At 37.8% G+C, this 19,224-nt stretch overlaps 1 protein-coding gene across 1 annotated transcript in view; it reads right to left on the minus strand.

The window, feature by feature from the left end:
* Positions 1-249: 249 nt before the first annotated feature.
* Positions 250-19,224, minus strand: part of LOC150090808 (uncharacterized) — a 791,939-nt gene continuing 772,964 nt past the window's right edge. Inside the window, exons 47-49 of the mRNA XM_090372970.1 lie at positions 8,867-8,938; positions 7,210-7,431; positions 250-650 (exon numbers count right to left, since the gene is read on the minus strand). Coding sequence (XP_090229096.1) covers positions 504-650; positions 7,210-7,431; positions 8,867-8,938 — 441 coding nt within the window. The 3' untranslated portion in view covers positions 250-503. The remainder of the gene's footprint in view (positions 651-7,209; positions 7,432-8,866; positions 8,939-19,224) is intronic.

Below are 19,224 nucleotides of genomic sequence, written 5' to 3' on the forward strand. Positions count from 1 at the left end.
TGATGCTGTTATTTCAAGGTACAAACCAAAACGTTTTTGCTTATATATATAAAGCAAGTGTTTCTTTTGCTGTTTTTTTTTTTTTTTACTATTTCAAAAATTTTACCTTGGATAATTTCAGCTGTATATGATAACTGTAAATGAAAAGTATAACATCAAAAATTGTTTTATTTAGATAAATGAAACACTTCAAACAAATTATAGAAAAGGGCAGTGTTTTTATTTATGAGTGAAATCTTTACAATGGTCATTATTTTTTTACTTTCATCATAAAAAATCTGACAAAATCAGGTACAGGACAGAACTTTCATAATATTACGGATATTCATAAATAGAAGAATGATCACCAACTTTTGTGAAATATATTTTGTAATTTTAAAAAAACAATTATGATGACAATGATGATGAGACAAGAATTGACATGATGTTTAAATTTTATTCTTAATTATCAGTGGCAGTTTTAAAGAAGACAAAGTTTTAAAAGTCACTTAGAAAAATAACTGCTATGAGAAACACACTGGTCCTATGTTAAATCTGAATTCTTGATTTTTTACACCTGTCTCCCTTATGGCAACATCTACAATTGGAAGTCTTTGAGGTTTGTTTGTCTTATACTCCAGCACTGTTTGGGCCCACTTATTTGAACGGAACTAAAAAAAAAAATAAATAAATAAAAATTAATTAAATATATATGAGAAAAAAAGCTACAGTATATTCAGATTTAAGAATGATCTATTCTTAAAAATTTGTGATTACAACATTCTTTTGGAGAGTGTTTATATTACCTGGTACTTTATATTCTATTACACATTCAAATTTTATTTTTAACAAAAAAAAAGAAAAAAAAACCAAACAAAATATATTACGTGCATAACATGTACTTACCCATTCTTGCAAATGTGTGTGAAAAAACTGTTTTACATTCCATTCACAAATGTAATGCTAAACACTAGACAGAGGTGCTACTTTCACTGGCTTGATATCAAATGTTAAAAAGTGTTATGGAGATAAGTGTTATAGAAAATTTTCTTAAATTTTTTTTGTGGCACTTGAAAAAAAAAATTGTAAATTGTTACCAAGTATACTATGGTGATATAGAAAGGTGACTAAGGTCTATTCCCTGTCTTTTCTATATGGAGAAGTAGTGTTGTACAAGAGGCTGCTACTGTCAGGATTGCCAGATCCATCTGTCCTGTAATAGTCCACACCATTAATGAATACACCCAGGCTGCGTTCATTGATGGTGTGGACTATTACAGACTTTTTTCCAGTCCAATCCAGTCCATGGTGTCGGAACAGGATTATATGAAGTACTATGCTAAACTTCTTTTAGAGGCTTACAGCTTACTGTGTACAGTTGACTATGATTACATGTTACTTTTCAACATACACTCAGTGATCACTGAATTGTGACCACCTACCTAATACCATGTTGGGCCACCATTCACACAAACTGCTATTAGCCTAGACCTTCACTAGATGACTGAAGGTATTCATATGGATCTGCAGCCATGTTGTCTGTAAGATTTTCCACAGTGACAGAATAGATGACAGTTGCTTGTCCATATGCCTCACTTCCCATTCAAAAACATCCCACAAGTGTTCAATTAGGTTCAGATCACGCAAATTTAGAGGCCAATCAAGATGGGTGATATCTTCACTGTGTTCCTTGAACCACTCATGCACAGTGTGGGCCTGATGACACAGCACATTACTACCTTGGAAGATCCCATTTCTGTCCTGGAAAAAATGCAACATGGCAGGGTGCACAAGGCCTCTTAAAAGCTGTCAGTAGACCTCACCAGTGAAACATTGGTCCTAGTTCTTGCCAGCAAACTTATCTAAACGTCCCAAACACTTCCTATTTCATTTCACAAATATACATGGTCTCAGTTTTAATCTTAACGATGTCCATTTCCACTTACAGTCTGCCAAACCCCACGTACTTTTTCTGACAGAATCTCAGTTATTGGTTGATTCAACCACTGCTTGTCTCAGTTGCCCAAATTATTCACTGAATGATTACTTTCGCCTTAAAAGTGGTACTTGTGCTTTTGTCCATTCCGATATTTCCTGTCAGAGACTTGGTAATTTGGAATCTTCTTTTTTCAATCTTCTCTGGCTTAAACTCTCTACCTCATTCTGTCAAATTCATCTTTGTTTCTACCATTCTCCCAACTCCACTAATCATTTGGAGCTGTTTGACTTCCTCTCATTGCAACTTGACTTTTTAAAGTCCAACTCTCCTAACAGTGAGATCATTTTCCTTGGTGATTTTAATGTTCAACTTCAGCTGGCTTCGGTTATCTAGTCACACAGACCCAGCTGGTTGAGATGCTGAGGCTTTTGCAATTATTAATGACTTCACACAGATTATTCATTTATCTACCAGAATGCTGGACAATCCTAACCATACAGCCGAGTCGCGTGACCTTTTTCTCACAAACAACACTTCTAAGTACACGGTCAAAGTGAGTGGTCCTTAGACACCTCAGATCACAACTTGGTAATTCTCTCTTCTCCACTGGAGCCTTTATCTCATGGCTATTCCCAACCTCGTGTTGTTTGGCATGGGATGACCTGCGTGATTTCTTTTCCTTGGTCGGATTACAGTTTCAAAACTTCTGATCTCAACATTTGCTCAGATCATGTCAGTGAAATTATTCTTGTAGGAATGGAATCCTTTATTCCACATTCCACCTTAAAATCTCTTCCTTTGTCTAAACCTTGGTTCTCCAATAAACGTGCTAAGGTTGTTCAAGAGAAGAATGTTGCATATCGTAACTGGCTTGTTTCCAATTCTTCAGTTTCATTTTCTGCCTACACCAGACTCGCAACAATTGTAAAGCAGTTATTAATCAGTCCAAACTAGATTTTGAAGAGGCTAAGAGTAGAAAAATTGCTTCTTGCCCTAATGGTAGCCAAGCATTCTGGTCTCTTGCCAAAGCTATTGACCGCAACTTGTGCCCATCTCTGCTCCCACCTGTGTCAAAACCATTGGTGGTTTTGACAGAGGTGGGAGCAGAATTGCGTCAAAAGGTCTTCCGTCAAAAGGATGTCAGAAGGATTTTGACGAATCTTGATGCTAAGAAAGCTCCAGGTCCTGATTGTATTTCTCCACTTGTTCTCAAAACCTGTGCTCCTGAACTTACTCCTGTTCTTTGCTGCCTTTTTCACTTTCTTATTACAAAGGTGTTTTTCCTTCTGCTTGGAAATTTGCTCATATCCAGCCAGTTCCTAAAAAGGGTGACAAATCCATCCCATCCAATTATCGTCCAATTGCAATTTACTTCTACTCTTTCTAAAGTAATGGAGAAATCGTTTAACCACCAACTCTTAAATTACCTAGAAACCTTCTGTCTGATCAAAGATCACCAGTATGGATTCCATCAGTGTCGATCCACTGGTGATATTCTGGCTTATGTTATCCATTTATGGACTAATTCAATGGAAAAGTTCGGGGAAACGCAAGCAGTTGTTCTTGACATCACAAAAGTTTTCAATCATGTTTGGCATAAAGGTCTCCTAAACAAGCTTCCATCTTATGGTTTGCCAACTGTTTTTTTTTTGTAATTGGTTATCCAGTTTTCTCTCTGATCGCTCACTGAGTGTGATGGTAGATGGCTCTCTGTCTTCTAACTTTTCCATTAATGCTGATGTCCCCCAAGGTTCAGTTCTTTCCCCCCACTCTTTTCCTCTTGTATATTAATGACCTTCCATTTACCAGAAATCCTAGCCATAGTTTTGCCGATGATAGCACATTGCATTCCACTTTCCATTTTGAGAAACCTTGCCCTGTTCGATCAGCTTCAACTTCTCGAAAATCTCCTACCAATTCCTGAAATGCCGATCTTTGGGTAATTCTCCAGTGGGGCAAAGACAACTTAGTTGATTTCAACCCTTCTAAAACTCAGTCTTGTATTATATCTCGCTAAAAGGATTCTTCTGCTCCTATGCTTATCTTTGGTGACACTCCAATTTCTAGGCAAAATGATATATCTCTTTTGGGGATTACCCTGACATCTAATCTCTCTTGGCACAAGCACATTACAAATATTTGCGGCAGTGCCCCCAAAACCTCTCTGAGGCTTCTAGATTCCATACAGAAGAGGGCAATTAGGTTAATTAATGACTCCTCTCTAACAGAGTCTCTCCACTCTCTGTCTCATAGACATACTGTTTCTGCTGCATGCCTTTTCTATAGATGCTTCCACGGGCACTGTTCTTCTGAATTGGCTTCTATAATTACCTCTCTCTCTCTCTCTCTTTCAAAACAGTCCAAACACGTACCGCCAACATCCATTTACTGTCCAACTTCCAACTCACAAAACCAACTTTTCATCTTCCTCATTTATTCATTCAACTGCCGTTTTCTGGAACAACCTTCCTTCGTACATATTTCCTGAAAATTACAGTCTACAGAAGTTCAAGTCTAATGTCAACAAATATCTTCTTTCGTCTTCTCAACCTCCAGCCCAAGCACGGTACTAAGTACTATCAGTTCTAATACTTCTCGTGTTTGGGATGTTCATAAAAATAAAATAAATAAAAATGTGCAACATTACCACTTGCCTGTACAGTGGGCACCATGCACAACGGGTCCTTGGACTTGCATTGCTTACACCACACATAAAGGTGTCCATTCGCATGTTGCATTAGTACTCATCTGACCAGCACACTCACTTCCATTCCTTTGGTGTCCAAACAGTGTGTTGTTGACACCACAGCATTCACTATTGACAATGATTAGCAGTGAGAAGAGGATGACTGGGCTCAACTGCTATGGAACCTCATACATTTGAGTTGGCATAGCATCGTCATTTGGGATATTCTTCTTGCATTCCCCATATTGTATTGCAGTGTCAACTGTTGTACAGTGAACTGCTGTTCTGCTTATATAATATGCTTTACACTTTGCTCTCAACAAGCATTCACCTTGCATATTCCTTTATAGGGCAGGAGGTGATTTGACCCATTCAATACCATTCTTTGTACACCTTAGCTACAGTGGGGCATGACTGCTATTTTATCACTTTTACTTACATGACTAGATGCAAATTGCCACTGTTCTAGCATATGCAATTGTTCAGCTTTTTATACTGTGAGCTATGCAGCATAACTCATTATGGATGGGGCCATCGTAATTCAATGAACACTGAGTGTGCATAATTCCCTTTGGAGCTAATACACTTTTGCCACCGATGCTGCAATGTGTTGATTCCAGCTTTGAAGAACTTTCTCTTGGGATTTCAGGAATGTATCTACTGCAGCAATGACATCACTGTCATTTGAGTGAGCTTCCATCCTAAGTTGCCACCTGGGTTCTCACTCATATGTGACTTAGCTCTCATTCACATTTTATATACAAAATACAAAGACCACTACTGGTCAACCCAAAGAACAAACAAACATGTTAATTTCGTAATTTGACCATTTGGCCTCATGGTGAGGACGGGCAATCACACCCCCACCAAGAGTTTCCCTCCCCACCGCGAGGAGGTAGGTCTCTACTTTCTAACATTTTAAGGCATCGCCTTACTTCTCAAATATGCAATTTTACAGAAGTGCCTGAAGACACTCCTATCATTAAACAATTCCTTTAAATTTAATTCAGTGAGAGCGAGCGTCCCTCACTCCATCTGAAAGCTTAGGTCCACATAATGACATTTGAGTACCAAGTGAACGCCAGTCTCCGACTCTCTGCAAGCACATTGCTCTCTCGGGGACAACCCCAAGTGAAACAGCCTTGACTTCAGGCCATGTCCAGTGAGCACAGCACAAGCTGCAAACCCAAATCGGAGCCAAGAGCGTCGCTCCCAACTCACGATCTGAACAGAAGGCATAAAGGCGTGTAGATGTCTGCCTTTTTCAGAATTCATCCACTGCAATTCCCAGATGGCTTCCAATTCATCATTAATTTGCCTTTGTTCCACTGGATGGTCAAGCATCACAGTTGTCTACCCCACCGGGCACAACCTGATGCCAAAAATCAGTCTGGAGATCCCTCTCTTCAGAGCGTATCTCAGGCATTACTTTGCCACCACCAGTTCCGCCGGCATCTTGCCAGCAAGGACACATAATGCATTCGTAGCCACAGTTCTGCAGGCTCTTGTGATTCCTAGAAGAGCAAACATTTGCGCAGAAGACAATATCCTTCATTTCCCACTGACATCACTGCCAGTGGGAAATGAACGAGAGTCTGTTACTTTTTTCAATTAGGAAATAGGTGAAAGTCCAGTCTTGCTATATGTACTCGTGCAGTACAGTGCAGCTATGACAAACTTGTGAGCAGGTGCATTGTTCTGGTGGAACAAGACTTCTTTGAGTTTTCCTAAGTGTTTGTCTTTAGTGTTTTCACACAAATGTCTTGCAAAGTCTACATAATATACCCCTGTGACTGTCTGGCCTTTCTGAAAGTAATCCACTAGCAACACTCCATTAGCATCCCAAAAAATGAATACCATCACCTTGCCAGCATAAGAATCGACTTGGCTTTCTTTGAACTGTTCCTTTATTTCTGGCTGAAATGATGGGCCATGTCTCATCTGTGGTCACAAACCTTTACCAGGAAATTCGCAACATCTGCTTGAAAGTGATGCAAATGTTCACTTGACTTGATAACTCTTGTACATTTTTGATCTATTGTCAACAACTTTGGTGCTGACAATAGATCAAAAAGTGATCCATCGTGCTGACACCTTTTCCATAGCAAGAATTGTGTGGTATGCATGTTCAGATGAGATGCCCGATATGCTGTCAGCATACCAAACTGCCGCTCATCAATCACCCATCACAAGATCATGCACACTGTCAACAACTTCTGGAGTGATGGATGTTGCAAATTTTTTACAGCATGGGTCATTGTCTAGGCTGTCCCTCCCTCATTTAAATTCTGCTGACTTTTTATGTAACCCCCAATGTAACCATATTCATCATGAATTGCGTTTGGTGTTAGTCCCTTTTTTCCAAATAGTGGATGTTTGCACAGTGACTGATTTTTGTCCATCTTTCCTCATTCACACAAATTTGTTGATTTCAGGACCTGTAATTTAAAAAAGACATTACTGTATGAAACTTGGTGGGTTACTATTTGAAGTACAGATATTTTTACCATTGTGCCACTACCATTTCATACTTGAGCCACAAGAATGGCCTTGGTAGTAAACAAAATTTTTATGATAAAAAATAATCTAAAATATAAGCCCATACCTGACAGTCATCTCCTAAAACTGAATATGAAAACATTGGATTTCCTTCTGCTGTTAATTCTAAATCATTATAAGCCATCATTTTCACAGCTCTCTTGAGAGATCTCTGCACAGCATCAAAATACACAACAGTATTTTTACAGTTAAATGTTATGTTTTGAACTGCATGTCGACTTAGCAATTGCAGAAAACTAATTTGAATGCGGTCAGCTTTATAGGTGAACTGGAAAAAAAAAATATAAGAAATTTGATTACTTAGCCTACTTTCCACATTAATTTCTTACTCTAAAAATTTAATGGAATAGATTTTAATTTTAATTACAAAAAAAAAAAATGTGATTTTAAAAGAACTACTTTTTGGAAAAAGAAAATTATCAGCATCTAATAATAAAAAAAAAAAAAAAAAAAAAAAACCCTGATATGAGGATAATAGTTTTATAATTCTTCAAGGTGATAATTTTTTTTTTTTATTTCTCATACCATTTCTTTTCTTTGCAGTATTGCAAGTTTCAAATGTTCCATATCAATAACATCATTACTCTGCAGAGAAAGGTTTGGAGATTTGGTTGGCAACACTGAATACTCTCCAGCTGATGCTAAAAGGTCCTGGATGAATTTTTTGAAATGGGATTTCTAACTGCTACCTTGAGCGTACGATGAAGGACTGACATGGCCTCCAATGTCAAGTGCTTTAACCCACATGATTTATAATATTAGAGCATTTGCATCATTACTACAAGGTGGAATTTTTTAGACAAACCGGAACTTGTATATTGGCATCATTATTATAACATCTCGTTGGGCAACTCATGAAAAATTTCACTAAATTATATGTTATAATAATGATACCAATGTACAAACTTCAGTTTGTCTAAAAATTCAACTATGTGTAATGATGCAAATGCACCAACTAATGTCATAGTTGCCACATCCTTTAAAATGTCCATATTTTTTTCTTCAAGAGAATGCATATTTCTTTAATCCTTTTTTAAATGTATCATTCAATATGGAGTTTTTATTTGATATAGTATCCCAGATAACAAGTTTTGAACACAACTGATGAAAGCAAAATAATATTTATTTATTCCTGCATTAACTATTCATGGCTTTTATAATGTTTTTCTTTCTAAGTTAATATACATTATGGATAGGCAGACTTAGAAAATAATTTGTTGTACTGAATTTTTAATCAAAATTATTTCTTTCAATTGAGACTTATAAAGCACTAATAATATATTTTCATTATAGTGGGTTTTTATTAAAGTAGCATTCATTATAACAGGATTTTACAATGTTTTTTTTTTCTTTCATAAAATGAATATATTTCTGTTCATTTTGGCCAAGGCCAAAAGAAGTTACATATTTATTGTGACTGCATATATATTTTTTAATTAAGAACAACCAATTTTTTTTGTATTTTAGTTCACAACAGGCTGTGCATTTTTTTAAGGCAACATACAGATTCAAATCCAACCCCCCCCCCTTTATTTACAGGCATGCACAATAACAAATGGACCATGGCCAGCCCATTTCAGTATTAATTCATTTAAAGTAAAATAACTGATTTCACAACCGTGATTGACTTAAAGAATAATTCCTCAAAATAATTAGCAAAGGAATAAATTTTTAACTTTATTAATTTATGAAATCTGCCTTACTGTGAATCCGCCTTCCATCTCACTGAACCACACATGCATGCCTCTTGCTTTCTGTAAAGTTTTCTGTGATATCTGAAAAAATGAAGAAAAATTAATTTCATCTTAAAATATAGCCAGGTTTTCTCTGTATACTGATTTAAGAACTGAAACATTATTTTTAAAATTTATTACACTATTTCAAACAACTTGTTTAAAAAGTTAAAACTACATTAGTAATTATATTGGAGTGGATCTGAAAGAGAAACAGGTGGATACTTTATAAACATACATACACTGATGAGCAAAAACATTATGACCAGCGAGTCGTTATGCAAATCGAAGCAACTGCAGGTGAACTACGGCACATGCACGGGTCAGGACACAGTAAAAAACACACCTGATATTGAGCTCCGTTAATCAGTGTTACTCTTGTTCTTCAGATGGAAAAGGAGTGGACTTAAGCGAGCTTGACAAAGGCCAAATTGTAATAGCCAAACAACTGGATCAGAGCATATCCAAAATGGCACAGCTGGTGGGGTGCTCATGGTCAGCCATGGTTAGTACCTACTGAAAGTCATCCAAGGAGGGAAAACTGATGAACCGCCATCGAGGTGTTGGACAACCACAGCTCACTGATGCTTGAGGTGAGTGAAGGCTCTCCCGGATGGCACGTGGCAACAGAAGGGCGACTGTGGCACAACTCGCTGGTAATTGGAATGCTGGTGATGGGAGTAACGTGTTACAACACACAGTACATAGACTGCGTAGCTGCAGGCCACTCCAAGTGCCCATGCTAACCATGGTTCACCGATGACAGTGCCTACAATGGGCGCGTGAGCATCGAAACTGGACCTTGAGTGATTGGAAGAAGGTTGTCTGGTCCGATGAAATCACATTTCCCCTTGCACCATGTGGACGCCCAAGTACATGTGCGTCGTTTACCGGGGGAAGTGATGGTACCTAGATGCACCGTGGGACGAAAACAAACTGGTGGCGGCAGTGCCATCCTTTGGGCGATGTTCTGCTGGGATACCCTGGGTCCAGTCATCCATGGGCCGGGCACTCTGACATCGACCACCAACCTAAACATCATTGCTGACCAGGTACACCCTTTCATAGCAATGGTCTTCCCCTCTAGCGGTGCCATCTTTCAGCAGGATAATAAAAGATTTCCAAGTATTTCCCTGGCCCCCAAATTCCCCAGACATCAATCCCATCGACCATCTCTGGTTTATGTTGGAACAGCAACTCAAATAGAAGCACCTCAATCACGAACCTTACAGGAGTTAAAGGATCTGCTGGTTACATGTTGGTACCAGATATCACAAGACACATTTAGAAACCTTGTAGCATCCATGCCTCGCCAGGTACGAGCTGTTTTGGCTGCACGTGGAGGACCAACATCATTAGGTGGTCATAATGTTTTGGCTCATTGGTGTACATTTAAGATTCTATTAATGCTAAAGGCCACTCCCTAGGCCGCAGCCTATCCATGGCTACCAACTACAATGTTGTGCTGTTAACTGAATCAGAGTTGTTAACAGTGGATTGGTATAGACAATGAAAATAACTCAATACATCCTTTCTTATTTTTGTTTTTGAACTTTCAATTTGGCCACTAGGCCCCAAAAGTGAGAAAAATTGACTTTATACTTCCTATCTGTAACTCTTAATCAGTTAGATTCCCGTCCCTTCTACAATGAGGCAGGTCACCACTATCTCGCATTAGCGTTTTCTGTCTTCTAAATACCTCACTCACAAAGTTTTTTTTTTTTTTTTTTTAGGAGCATTAGCAACTAAGGTCATATTGCTCCGGGGATATGCGGTAGTCATTCCCTGACCTTTCTGCGTCCTCCGTATTTGGTGGTCACGGGCTCGAACCCCAGTCTAATCAAGAAGCGTGTGCTACACACTGCTGCTCCTGCCCACGTGGCTACGGAGGCGCCCACAAAGTCATTAAAATATGCAAATAGTCAACAATCTGTGAACAGAACCCAGAGTCACTCTTTCTCGGAAGGATCAGTTGGTATTTTAGAGAAAGAGTGACTCTGGGTTCTGTTCACAGATTGTTGACTATTATGTTTCTGTTTCATGTATATAATGTTTCTGGTTCACCACAGACACATGACCCCCTCCCCGCTCACGTAATCTTAGCAATGACAATCAATGTCTAGTAATGAGGTTTGTGGCATGAAAACCAAATTGAAGCCGTGGTTTTAACTTTGGATTGATAATTTTATTATTCGATCTGACGGCATTTTTCTGCATTTTCCCAATCATCTTGCCACATATCCATTATTTGCAAAACAATTTTTTTTTTCTCAGATTTCAAATCAACTTTAGAAAGTTCCTATTTTCCTCTGGGCAAGATGTTATGCCCAGAATAGTCCTTCTAATATTATGTTTTGTATAATATAATAATCCAGCCGGCAAAACCCCATACTGAACAGGAAGCCTTCCAGAAATAAGCTGTAAAGCTTCAGAGGAGACAGTCCGGCATGTACGTGTCAACTCGAGAAGAGTGAATCTCTGAGTTTGAATCAAATATTTCTGTATAATAACATTATTAATTCTGTGAACCCAAGCTCCAGAGGCATAGGTCACAATTGGGAGGAACAAACAGTATAATACATTTAAAGATCGTCCTTTGATTCCCCAATCAGTCCTAACAATTCTCCGAAGCTTGGCGTATAAAGTTCGAATTTTGGTTTTCAAAAACTTGACGTGCTCGGTAAAAAAGAGACTCTCCTCAAGGTATAAATCTAAATACCTCATGACTCTAACATACCGAACCGCATCCCCATAAAGCCTAACAGTAGGAGCACGATTTATAACAGTAGGAGCATGATTTATACCCCTTCAGAAGCATCAGAACAATTCTTTCCCTTGGATATTTGCAACTTATAATTTTGACATCAATTTTCTAACATACCTAAAACCTCTGCTGCTCTGTTTTCAATCAAAGAATGGGAGTATCCTTTTACTAATACAGCCAAATCATCAGCATACACTATAAACAGCATACACTGTGGTGTCACACAGATATAAGGAATGCAGAACTGGAATTTGGGGAGTACAACATCTACAGAAAGGATAGGAAGGGAGGAGGGGTTATGCTATTAGTTAAGAGACAAATAAAATCCAAGGAAGTGAAGCCAGTCGACATCACTGGACAGTGCAGTGCAGTGACATAAGCACTGGGAGATCGAAATTGAGAGTAGGAGTGTGCTATAGGTCTAATGACTCTGATGAGTATATTAAGAAACTGTACAGGGAAATAGAGTGGGCCAGTAAATCAAAGAGTCTTATAATGGGGGATTTTAATTTCCCAGATATTGACTGGAATTTGTGGGTTGGTCACTCACACACTAGCAAGGCTTTTGTGGATTTATTGGATGATTGTTTTCTACATCAGCATGTTCGGAAGGCAACTAGAGGGAGTAATACTCTTGATTTGATTATCAGTAGTGATTCTTCATGTATTCTTCATGTTCTGTTAAGAGTGTTCTGCAGATAAAGGAACCACTAGGTGGCAGTGATCACAGTGTGCTGAAGTGGGATTTATTCAAAGAGGTAACTACCATCAAGGGTAAAGGGAAGGGTTATTGCTTTTGTAAAGGCAACTGCGATGGTCTGAGACAGTATTTAAATTCTATACAATTTGACCAACTGATGACGTTACCAACATCAAATTCAAAATGGGAAGCATTCAAAGAACTTATCTTGGAAGCTACTAGGCTTTACATACCAACTAAGAAATATTGATCAAGGTTTAGGCCTAAATGGATGTCAAATGAACTAATGAGGCATATGGTAGAGAAGAAAAATGCATGGGATACATATAAATTAACACGTGACACACAAGCCTATGATAGATATAAGCTGATTTGTAACCAAGTCAAAAAGGAGGTTAGGCAGGCAAAGACGGATTATGAGAAATCTTTGGTAAAGGATGCAAAGAAAAACAGCAAAGAGTTCTTTACTTATGTAAACTCTAGAAGGAAGGGGATGAATCAGATTGGTCCACTTGATATCGATGGTTCAACTGTTGATGATCCTGCTCAGGTAGCTAACAAACTAAATGAATATTTTGCATCGACATTCACACATGAGGAGTTATTCAGCGAGGGAAATGCCAGAGGTGTATTCAACTCTGGCAATAAGTTAGATAATCTTGTAATAACTGAGAGTAAAGTGGAGGAGAAATTGTTGAAGATAAACACAAGAAAGGCACCTGGGGTGGATGGGATCTATCCAGTTATATTAAAGGAGGCAGCAAAGGAAGTAAACAAACCCTTAGCCATAATTATGAGAGCTTTCTTGGACTCAGGGAGGTACCCATAGACTGGAGATGTGCAAATGTGACCCCAATTCACAAAGGAGGATCAAAGGCTGACACAAGTAATTATAGACCTGTGAGTTTAACTTCTGTTCCAGGAAAATTAATGGAGGCACTGGTTAAAGAAGCACTGCAGGATCATCTAGACAAGACTTCAATTATAGCTTGGACACAGCATGGTTTTGTTAAGGGGACGTTTTGCCTGACCAATTTGATTGGATACTATGATGCAGTCACAAAAGAACTGGTTGTAGGGAATAACGACACTACTGACGCTATGCTGCTACAACAGGATCTGGAAAGGTTGAGCAGATGGGCTGAGAGGTGGCAAATGAAGTTTAACATTGACAAATGTAAAGTACTGCATATGGGAAGCAGTAACCCCAGAATAATGTATCAACTGTGTGGTACTACACTGACAGTGGTAGAGAGTGAAAAGGACCTGGGGTAATTGTGCAGGCAAATATGAAGTTTTCTGAGCAGTGCAGATGATCTGCAAGAGTAGCTCATGGTATCTTGTCAATGATATACAGGAATTTTTCTAGCAGGGATAAGGAGGTGATTATCCCCTTGTATAAGGCAATGATCGGGCCACACCTTGAGTACTGTATACAGGTCTGGAGGTCTCATTTCAAAAAGGATGCAGAGCTGCTGGAACGAGTACAGAGAAGGGGAAAAAGATTAGTGAATGAAACAAGGGGTTGCTCTTACGAAGAAAGGCTTAAGTTTTGCAAATTACAGCGTCTGGAGACTAGGCACCGGCGAGGTGATCTGATAGAGGTGTATAAAGTTTGAATGGTTTGAGCATGCTCAGTGCTGATGGGATTCTTCCTCTTGCTCAGAATAATCACCTGAGAGGGCATAAATTCAAATTGAGGATTGACAGATGTAGGATGGATGTGCGGAAATTTGCCTTTAGCCAGCGGGTAGTTGGTTGGTGGAACAGACTTCCATCCCTTGTCGTGGAAGTTGATAGCCTAAATAAATTTAAGGCTCAGCTGGACAGGTATTGCGAACAAAAGGAGGGGTGAAGTGGAAGGTTTTTTTTTATTTTTTTTGGCTGATGCTGCATAAGCTTGCTTTCTTGCATCATATGCCTCTACTAATGCTAATGCATGTTATGCTGAAAATCTGTTTCTTTAAAAATTCATCTAATACAATGTTCCACGCAAAGGGGCTAATCACCGAACCTTGTGGACATCCTTCTTAATAATTTGAGTATAGCTTGTCTTAACATCTATTTCTCTAGAACAAAATAACTCTTAAATACAGAATATAAATTCTGTGAACAATTAGAAATCCTTATTCTACTCAAGATACCTTTCCACCTAGCTGGTTGAATGTTCTCCTAAAATCTATAAATATAGCAAGGATGTACCTAGTATCTCTTCACTCCACCATGTGTATCAATTGATACACAGCTTCCTTTGTGGATAATCATTTTCTGAAACCAAATTGAAAATTTTCTGCATCATACATAATCATAAAGCGGTTGATCAACAGCTGTTCATACACTTTGCCTATAACAGGGAGCAGAGTGATAGGTCTGTATGACCCTGTCTCATTAAGCATTCTATCCAGGCCTTTAACAATTAATTTCACTTGAGCATTCTTCCAGCATTGGGGAAGGCTCCTTCTTCTAAGCACTTATTAATAACTCAACATACAATTCAGGTTTCAATTCGTATGACTTTTTCATAACAGCAACTTTAATTTTTAACCAGCAACTTGCCATCTTTTGCATGGCCCATGGCTTCGCTAACTTCTTCAATCGAGAACTTTTACTCCACATTCACTGATTGATACTGAGCATTTTCAATAATCATTTGTTGTTGTTCTACACTTTCATTCCCAATTCCAATATCAGGGAAGAGGTCTTCCAGAATTCTAGCCACAGAATCATGCCAAGTTAAAGTTTGATTTTCACCAACTCCAATGGTATTAATAACTTCAGATAGATTTTTTCTTATTTGTTAGTACTGTAAAAACAGTACTCCATGGATCTCAGGATCCTTGCTCTTCAACTTATTTTCTCCAAGACATAATCTTAGCCCTATTGACAGCTTTAACATATTGTTTCCTTTGCCCTCTATATAACTCTAAATAAATACTACATATATCTAAATTTCTATACCTTTGTTGCCTCTGATATTGCCTTCTAAGTTTCATAGTTTGAGACCTCAGTTGAGTGAGTTCTTGACGCCACAAAAAACTGGCTTTGTAACCATCTTCTTTTTCATACATGAATACCAAATTTTCACTAAAATTTTCCGGTATACTGTTCAGATGTTAACACTTGCCAATCTACTTCATTAACATACCTTATATACAAACTTTGGAACTTAGGCCACACTACATTTTTAATCAAATATCTCCCAGTATCACAACATTTTCTTATTTCATCTCTATTAACAGTACTGAAGGAGCTGCTGCTATGATCACTGGTTGTGTAATCTTCCAACACCTGCCAATTTTTAACTTTATTCTTAATGGCATAAGTTGCCATGGTAAAGTCAATATATGACTGCCCACGGACAGTTGAATATGTCGGAGCATGTTCTTGTGTGTTTAATATCTCCATCCCAGAGGCGACGCAGCTACAACCTCTTCAAGAACTAGTCCTCTTTCATTAGTGTCTTCGTTGCCCCAGAGTGGAGAATTTGCATTGGAGTCGATAGCAACTATCACCCCACAGGAGCCAACCATCTTGTAAACACGTTCCAGATATTCCACATAAGGCTCAATATATCATTAGAATACTGACAATATACTGACACAAAGTAGACCCTGCCAGTGCCGCAGATCACCTCACGACATACAGTATTTTCGCAACATAAGGCTGAAACCTTAGTAACAGCAAAATCATTGTGTCTAATAATGATCGTGGCACCTGGTGAGTCACTGTCAGATGTAATCTTATGCCTCAGTGGGTATCCTTTTACATGCTATATAGCGGTTTTCCTCCTGCAGGAGGACAACCACTATATCATCCTTTTCCATCAAATAACTAATCTGAGTGGCAACACTTTTTGATCTCTGGGCATTCAATTGTAAAACACTTACTTCTCTACCCATAATTAATCTTTTTAAATATCTCTAAAGCCTTAATATACTCCGGACATTTTTTATCAACAGCCACATGTGCATTAACTTTTTTCCTCTTACAGTTATAACACTCAGGTTGTTTTTCTTTATTAGTTCAGTTCCATTAAGAGTGTTCTTCAATAGAACAGTGACCACACATCACCTCCTTTCTACAGTATTTAGCCACATGTCCATACATTAACCTTTAAAACATTGAACTATTGTAAAAATTTCTTTGAATTTACAGGCTGTCCAACAAACATACAATCTTGTTCTTTCCTTAATAATTTTACATAATACAGTAGATGCTTGAACTATCCAGTTAAATGTTAGAACTTTTATTTTTTTTTTTTACAGTCTGAAACTCAATTCCTTCTAAAAACTTCTTCTCACTTATATTATTACCTGTACAATTTTTCAACCACAATTGTTTTAGCAATTCTTCCTTCTCAACATCAAATATCACTATCTTAGGATACATAGGTTTAGGAATCACATATTTCAGACCAATATCTTTATTCTTGAACACCCTCTAAGTTTATCAATATCATCATCACTCTTGGCTTTTAAAATGACAGCTCTATCACGTATAGGTCAAATATTTCTGACCTTAACTGTGTGGATAACACTGGCCTCACTTCACACAAAATTTCAGTTTTCACTTCATCACTGGTTTTTGGTCTCAGTATCAGACGTCTTGACTTTTGAAGAATAACTTGCACTGTCTTTATCCACTTTCCTTTTAAGTCTGACTTTTAGAACTATGCTCTCCATGAAAACACTATAAGCCTTTGTTTCCAAGTTATCCCATAAGTCCATTACTATTCGAATTGCTGCCATAGGGACTTTACTATTCTCATTCCATAAAAAAACTTTTCAATCCTTTACGGATGTCTTGGATGTGATCAAATCCTTCATTTTCAGGTTTCTCAGTGATACTGTCTTCCTTCCTCTTTCTTTTTTGATTTTTATCCTTTATCTGAACGTGACTTACATCAGCATCTTTTCCTTTTTGAGCTTTTCCCTTCAGTACCTTGCACAAGACCTGGAGTGATGATGATCTTGTTTTTACACATGTTCTGGGAATAGTTTTCTCAGAGAATACCTTGATTTTGATCATATTTTCTACTTGAGAGAGTATTTCCTCTCTCTCTCTCATCCTCACTATTTGTGTTAACAGGGCTTCATTCATAATGGATATGAGTTAGTACTGTATAACATAAAATAATTCATATACAATTTAAAAGTCAAACTCAAACACTATTAATGACAAACTATATACAATATTTACAACTTTTAAGTCAAAGAGCAAGGAGCCTTCAATCAAAATTAAAAAAAATAATAAATAAATAATAATTACAATTAGACCATGTATATATTAAGTGCAATAGCATCATTAATACACAGCCATTTCTGAATAAACAGAATATTTATAAGGCGGCATCATCGTTTTAAGTTATATCTCATATTGTGAATACCTTCACAATGAGTTGCCATGATATTGCACTACTTCGAATAAGTAATGCTTCACCTAAGGAGAAGACTAATGTTACTTATTCTCAGATAGGTACCACCACCCAGACGGCACAGTTTCAGGGCTATTTGGCCATTCTTCGGTAAGTAGGTAGGTAGGTAGGTACCCAAGTGATGCAATGATGGCAAAACAGTTATCCAGTATAACTCCACAATATGAGAGATGCCTGATGGTGTATGATGTATTTAGACCAAGGTGCATTTAGGGCTAAAGCTTCAAGCTGCGGGCAATTTAGACTATGTATATATTAAGTGCAATAGCATCATTAATAAATGCATCTTAGTCTAAATACATCATACACCATCAGGCATCTCTCATATTGTGGAGTTATACTTCATAACTGTTTTGCCATCATTGTATCGCTTGGGTATCTACTCACCCACTGAAGAAGGGTCAAATTTCCAAAACATGACTAATAAAGGATCCCTGATGGGTTAATTTCATAGAAATTTCCGGAAACCGGAAAGCACGTCTGGTTTAACCAGCACGCCTACTATCTACCCACTGAAGAAGGCTAAAGAGCCAGAAACGGCACCAGAGGAAGATCTCAATTATCTTTGCAGGACTCCGACTGGGTAATAATAGTCCCCGCCAGGGGGGCTGGGGCACGGAGCCCTGAGTTTGTATGAATTATAACTAATTATCCCTTTCATTCTTCTAAGGCATCTTTTCCTCTCCCTCTCTTACTGTCACTTTCCTACCTCTTTTTTTCTTTGCTCAGTCTAATAGGGATATTGAGGTTAACTGATATCTTTATCCAATACTATTTTCAAAACTGTGCCATCTGGGGAACTGAGGGGACTGGCCACTGAGTTTCCTCGAATAGGTAACAACAATCTTCTCAACTGGGGAAGCGTTGCCTATTCGAGGAATATATGAGCTTTGAGTGTGAGTTGAAGGAGCAACTGTCCCTTTCTTCCTTTTATGGCATTTCCTTTCTCTACCTCTCCTACTATCACCTTCCTACATCTTTATCTCTTTTCTAAGTCTAATAGGATAGTACAAGGATAACCGAGAACCTTATCTCATACCATATTTCAAAATGGTGCCATCTGGGTGGTGGTACCTATTTGAGAATAAGTAACATTAGTCTTCTCCTTAGGTGAAGCATTACTTATTCGAAGTAGTGTAATATCATGGCAACTCATTGTGAAGGTATTCACAATATGAGATATAACTTAAAATGATGCCGCCTTATAAATATTCTGTTTATTCAGAAATGGCTGTGTATTAATGATGCTATTGCACTTAATATATACATAGTCTAAATTTCTCGCAGCTTGAGGCTTTAGCCCTAAATGCATCTTAGTCTAATTACAATTATAAAATAATATAATGATTTAAAACTAATAAATAATAAAATCCTAAAATATAAAGCAAAATTGCCGAGCAATCCAGTCAAAATACATTAAAATAACTCAC

Source organism: Mastigoproctus giganteus, chromosome 1, assembly GCF_048544385.1.
Source record: "Mastigoproctus giganteus isolate SK-2022 chromosome 1, ASM4854438v1, whole genome shotgun sequence".
NCBI lineage: Eukaryota > Metazoa > Arthropoda > Arachnida > Uropygi > Thelyphonidae > Mastigoproctus > Mastigoproctus giganteus.